This window comes from Lipotes vexillifer, unplaced genomic scaffold (genome assembly GCF_000442215.2).
Source record: "Lipotes vexillifer unplaced genomic scaffold, Lipotes_vexillifer_v1.1 scaffold666, whole genome shotgun sequence".
NCBI lineage: Eukaryota > Metazoa > Chordata > Mammalia > Artiodactyla > Lipotidae > Lipotes > Lipotes vexillifer.
In genome coordinates this window covers 4,658,548-4,665,343 of record NW_006787408.1, presented here as the reverse complement: position 1 = coordinate 4,665,343, position 6,796 = coordinate 4,658,548, and the positions used below count along the sequence as shown (strand labels likewise).

At 39.4% G+C, this 6,796-nt stretch overlaps 1 protein-coding gene across 1 annotated transcript in view; it reads right to left on the bottom strand.

The window, feature by feature from the left end:
- The window catches only part of GTF2A1L (general transcription factor IIA subunit 1 like), a 58,204-nt gene that overhangs the window by 35,107 nt on the left and 16,301 nt on the right, over nucleotides 1–6,796 (bottom strand). The window contains 1 exon segment of the mRNA XM_007472262.1: nucleotides 1–14. Coding sequence (XP_007472324.1) covers nucleotides 1–14 — 14 coding nt within the window.

The following is a 6,796-nucleotide window of genomic DNA, read 5'->3' as shown; positions in this document are numbered from 1 at the left end:
AATAAGTAACGAAGCTGTATAGAAAACAAAACATTACACATTCGTTAGAATTTACCAACTGAATAAAATTGCTAAGTATACCTTATTTTTAAAATATGTTTTCCATCACTAACATATTCAAGCATGATGAATTCTAAACTTTCTGATTCCACGTGAGGTAAAAGTATTTAATTACATCTTTTCCCAACAATTTTAGGTAAAGTATAGGTTAGTTGTAAGTCTTTAAGTAGAGGTTATAGATTATAGTATAGATTTCCAAAATGAAATCTCATTGTAATCAAGTATACTGTATTATAGAAATCCATAAGAAAATACCTAAAGGGTTATCTTTAGGAAGCCAATGTACCACTAAACCTCCATTACAACTTTTTATACAGGAGAAAAAGTAGTATTTGTTAAAGTGGCATGTTTCCAACCAACTATACTTTGAGCAAAAAAATGTAACCCAACATAAACCATTCCAAATCATATAGGTTCAAAAAAAATTTCAATTCACCAATTCAACCTGCATTAAACCTACAATTTCATTTATCTTTCCTTTATTATCACCAATTTTCTATGCTAACTATCCCTTCGTTTATCATACATCGAAAAGATTGACCTGAGAGAAACCAAGATGGCGGAGTAGAAGGACGTGCCCTCATTCCCTCTTGCGAGAACACCAGAATCACAACTAGCTGCTGGACAATCATCGACAAGAAGAGATTGAAACTCACCAAAAAAGATACCCCAAATCCACAGACAAAGGAGAAGCCACCATGAGACGGTAGGAGGCATGCAATCACAATAAAATCAAATCCCATAAATGCTGGGTGGGTGACTCACAGACTGCAGAACACTTATAGCACAGAAGTCCACCCACTGGAGTGAGGGTTCTGAGCTCCACGTCAGGCTTCCCAAGCTGGGGGTCTGGCAATGGGAGGTGGAATTCCTAGAGAATCAGACTTTGAAGCCTAGTGGGAATTGATTGCAGGACTTCGACAGGACTGGGGGAAACAGAGACCCCACTCTTGCAGGGCACACACAAAGTATGTGGGCATTGGGACCCAGGGGAAGGAGCAGTGACCCCAGGGGAGAATGAACCAGACCTACCTGCTAATGTTGGAGGGTCTCCTGCAGAGGAGGGGGGTGGCTGTGGCTCACCGTGGGGACAAGGACACTGGTAGCAGACGTTTTGGGAAGTACTCCTTGGTGAGGGCCCTCCAAGAGTCTGTCATTAGCCCCACCAAAGAGCCCAGGTAGGCTCCACTGTAGGGCTGCCTCAGGCCAAACAACCAACAGGGAGGGAACCCAGCCCCACTCATCAACAGTCAAGCAGATTAAACTTTTACTGACCTTTGCACACCAGAGCAACAGTCAGCTCTACCCCACAACCAGTCCCTCCCATCAGGAAACTTACACAAGCCTCTTAGATAGCCTCATCCATCAGAGGGCAGACAGCAGAAGCAAGAAGAACTACAACCCTGCAGCCCGCGGAACAAAAACCACATTCAAAGAAAGACAAACAGGGCTTCCCTGGTGGCGCAGTGGTTGAAAGTCCGCCTGCCGATGCAGGGGACATGGGTTCGTGCCCCGGTCCGGGAAAATCCCACGTGCAATGGAGCAGCTGGGCCCGTGAGCCATGGCTGCTGAGCCTGCACGTCCGGAGCCTGTGCTCCACAACAAGAGAGGCCACAACAGTGAGAGGCCCACGTACCTCAAAAAAAAAAAAAAAAGAGAGAGACAGACAAGATGAAAAGGGAGAGGGCTATGTACCAGATGAAGGAACAAGATAAAACCCCAGAAAAACAACTAAAGGAAGTGGAGACAGGCAACCATCCAGAAAAAGAATTCAGAATAATGATAGTGAAGATGATCCAGGACCTCGGAAAAAGAATGGAGGCAAAGATTGAGAAGATGGAAGAAATGTTTAACAAAGACCTAGAAGAATTAAAGAACAAACACACAGAGCTGAACAATAACTGAAATGAAAGCTACACTAGAAGGAATCAACAGCAGAATAACTGAGGCAGAAGAAAAGATAAGTGACCTGAAAGACAGAATGGTGGAATTCACTGCTGAAGAACAGAATAAAGAAAAAAGAATGAAAAGAAATGAAGACAGCCTAAGAGACCTCTGAGACAACATTAAACGCAACAACATTCGCATAACAGGGGTCCAAGAAGGAGAAAAGAGAGAGAGAAAGGACCCGAGAAAATATCTGAAGAGATTACAGTCGAAAACTTCCCTAACATGGGAAAGGAAATAGCCACCCAAGTCCAGGAAGCGCAGCGAGTCCCATACAGGACAAACCCAAGGAGAAACACGCCGAGACACACAGTAATCGAATTGACAAAAATTAAAGACAAATAAAAATTACTGAAAGCAGCAAGGGAAAAACAACAAATAACATACAAGGGAACTCCCATAAGGTTAACAGCTGATTTCTCAGTACAAACTCTACAACCCAGAAGGGAGTGGCATGATATACTTAAAGTGATGAAAGGGAAAACCTACAACCAAGTTTACTATACCCAGCAAGGATCTCATTCAGATTTGACAGAGAAATCAAAAGCTTTACAGACAAGAAAAAGCTAAGAGAATTCAGCACCACCAAGCCAGCCCTAAAACAAATGCTAAAGGAACTTCTCTAAGTGGGAAACACAAGAGAACAAAAGGACCTACAAAAACAAACCCAAAACAATTAAGAAAATGGTCATAGGAACATACATATCAATAATTACCTTAAACATGAATGCATTAAATGCTCCAACCAAAAGACACAGGCTTGCTGAATGGATACAAAAAGAGAACCATATATATGCTGTCTACAAGAGACTCACTTCAGACCTAGGGACACAAGACACTGAAAGTGAGGGGATGGAAAAAGATATTCCATGCAAATGGAAATCAAAGAAAGCTGGAGTAGCTATACTCATATCAGATAAACTAGACTTTAAAATAAAGAATGTTACAAGAGACAAGGAAGGACACTATATAATGATCAAGTGATCAATCCAAGGAGAAGAACAATTATAAACATATATGCACCCAACATAGGAGCATCTCAATACATAAGGCCACTGCTAACATCTATAAAAGAAGAAATCGACAGTAACACAGTAATAGTGGGGGACTTTAACACCTCACTTACAACAATGGACAGATCATCCAAACAGAAAATTAATAAGGAAACACAGTTTTAAATGACACAATAGACCTGATAGATTTAATTAATATTTATAGGACATTCCATCCAAAAAGAGCGGATTACACTTTCCTCTCAAGTGCGGATGGAACATTCTCCAGAATAGATCACATCTTGGGTCACAAATCAAGCCTCAGTAAATTTCAGAAAATTGAAATCATATCAAGCATCTTTACTGACCACAACGCTATGAGATTAGAAATCAATTACAGAGAAAAAAAAAACATAAAAACACAAACACATGGAGGCTAAACAATACATTACTAAATAACCAAGAGATCACTGAAGAAATCAAAGAGGAAATGAAAAAATACCTAGAGACAAATGATAATGAAAACACGACGATCCAAAACCTATGGGATGCAGCAAAAGCAGTTCTAAGAGGGAAGTTTATAGCAATACAAGGCTACCTCAAGAAACAAGAAAAATCTCAAATAAACAATCTAACGTTAAACCTAAAGGAACTAGAGAAAGCAGAACAAACAAAACCCAAAGTTAGCAGAAGGAAAGAAATCATCAAGATCAGAGCAGAAATAAATGAAATAGAAACAAAGAAAACAATAGCAAAGATCAATAAAACTAAAAGCTGGTTCTTTGAGAAGAGAAACAAAATTGATAAACCATTAGCCAGACACACCAAGAAAAAGAGGGAGAGTTCTCAAATCACTAAAATTAGAAATGAACAAGGAGAAGTTACAACAGAAACCGCAGAAATACAAAGCATCCTAAGAGACTACTACAAGCAACTCTATGCCAATAAAATGGACAACCTGGAAGAAATGGACAAATTCTTACAAAGGTATAACCATCCAAGACTGAACCAGGAAGAAATAGAAAATATGAACAGACCAATCACAAGTAATGAAATTGAAACTGTGATTAAAAATCTTCCAACAAACAAAAGTCCAGGACCCGATGGCTTCACAGGTGAATTCTATGAAACATTTAGAGAAGAGCTAACACCCATCCTTCTCAAACTCTTCCAAAAAATCGCAGAAGAAGGAACACTCCCAAACTCATTCTATAAGGCCACCATCACTCTGACACCAAATCCAGACAAAGGTACTACAAAAAAAGAAACTTACAGACCAATATCACTGATGAATATACATGCAAAAATACTCAACAAAAAACTAGCCAACAGACTCCAACAACACATTAAAAGGATCATACACCATAATCAAGTGGGATTTACCCAGGGATGCAAGGATTCTTCAATATACACAAATCAATCAATGTGATATTAACAAATTGAAGAAGAAAAACCATATGATCATCTCAATAGATGCAAAAAACGCTTCTGACAAAATTCAACACCCATGTATGATAAAAACCATCCAGAAAGTAGGCATAGAGGGAACTTACCTCAACATAATAAAGGCCATATATGACAAACCCACAGCAAACCTCATTCTCAATGGTGAAAAACTGAAAGCATTTCCTCTAAGATCAGGAACAAGTCAAGGATGTCCACTCTCACCACTATTATTCAACATAGTTTTGGAAGTCCTAGCCATGGCAATCAGAGAAGAAAAAGAAATAAAAGGAATACAAATTGGAAAAGAAGAAGTAAAACTGTCACTGTTTGCAGATGACATGATACTATACATAAAGAATCCAAAGAAGGCCACCAGAAAACTACTAGAGCTAATCAATGAATTTGGTAAAGTAGCAGGACACAAAATTAATGCACAGAAATCTCTTGCATTCCTATACACTAATGAAAAATCTGAAAGAGAAATTAAGGGAACACTCCCATTCACCATGGCAACAAAAAGAATAAAATACCTAGCAATAAACCTTCCTAGGGAAACAAAAGACCTGTATGCAGAAAACTATAAGACACTGATGAAAGAAAGTAAAGATGATACCAACAGATGGAGAGATATACCATGTTCTTGGATTGGAAAAGTCAATATTGTGAAAATGACTACACTACCCAAAGCAATCTACAGATTCAATGCAATCTCTATCAAATTACCAATGGCATTTTTTACAGAATTAGAATAATCTTAAAATTTGTATGGAGACACAAAAGACCCCAAATAGCAAAAGCAGTCTTGAGTGAAAAAAAAGGAGCTGGAGGAATCAGACTCCCTGACTTCAGACTATACTACAAAGCTACAGTAATACAGACAATATGGTACTGGCATAAAAACAGAAACAAAGATCAATGGAACAAGATAGAAAGCCCAGAGATAAACCCACGCACCTATGGTCAACTAATCTATGACAAAGGAGGCAAGGATATACAATGGAGAAAAGACAGTCTCTTCAATAAGTGGTGCTGGGAAAACTGGACAGCTACATGTAAAAGAATGAAATTAGAACACTCCCTAACACCATACACAAAAATAAACTCAAAATGGATTCAAGACCTAAATGTAAGACCGGACACTATAAAACTCTTAGAGGAAAACATAGAAAGAACACTCTGACATAAATCACAGCAAGATCTTTTTTGATCCACCTCTTAGAGCAATGGAAATAAAAACAAAAATAAACAAATGGGACCTAATGAAACTTAAAAGCTTTTGCACAGCAAAGGAAACCATAAACAAGACGAAAAGACAACCCTCAGAATGGGAAAAATATTTGCGGGCAGAAGACCTAAATAGACATTTCTCCAAAGAAGACATACAGATGGCCAAGAAGCACATGAAAAGCTGTTCAACATCACTAATTATATTAGAGAAATGCAAATCAAAACTACAATGAGGTATCACCTCACACCAGTTAGAATGGGCATCATCAGAAAACCTACAAACAACAAATGCTGGAGAGGGTGTGGAGAAAAGGGAACCCTCTTGCACTGTTGGTGGGAATGTAAATTGATACAGCCACAGTATGGAGGTTCCTTAAAAAACTAAAAACAGAATTACCATATGACCCAACAAACCCACTACTGGGCATATACCCAGAGAAAACCATAATTCAAAAAGACACATGCACCCCAATGTTCACTGCAGCACTATTTACAATAGCCAGGTCATGGAAGCAACCTAAATGCCCATCGACAGATGCATGGATAAAGAAGATGTGGTACATATAACAATGGAATATTACTCAGCTATAAAAAGGAACAAAATTGGGTCATTTGTAGAGACGTGGATGGATCTAGAGACTATCATACAGACGGAAGTAAGTCAGAAAGAAAAAAACAAATATCGTATATGAACGCATGTATGTGGAACCTAGAAAAATGGTACAGATGAACCAGTATGCAGGGCAGAAGTTGAGACACATGTAAAGAACAAACGTATGGACACCAAGGGGGGCAAGACACGGGGGGTTGGGGATGGTGGTGTGCTGAATTGGGCGATTGGGATTGACATGTATACACTGATGTTTATAAAACTGATGACTAATAAGAACCTGCTGTATAACAAAATAAATAAAATTAAATTAAAAAAAAATAGGGCTTCCCTGGTGGCGCAGTGGTTGAGAGTCCGCCTGCTGATGCAGGGGACACGGGTTCGTGCCCCAGTCCAGGAAGATCCCACATGCCGTGGAGCGGCTGGGCCCATGAGCCATGGCCACTAAGCCTGTGTGTCCAGAGCCTGTGCTCTGCAATGGGAGAGGCCACAGCAGTGAGAGGCCCGCGTACCG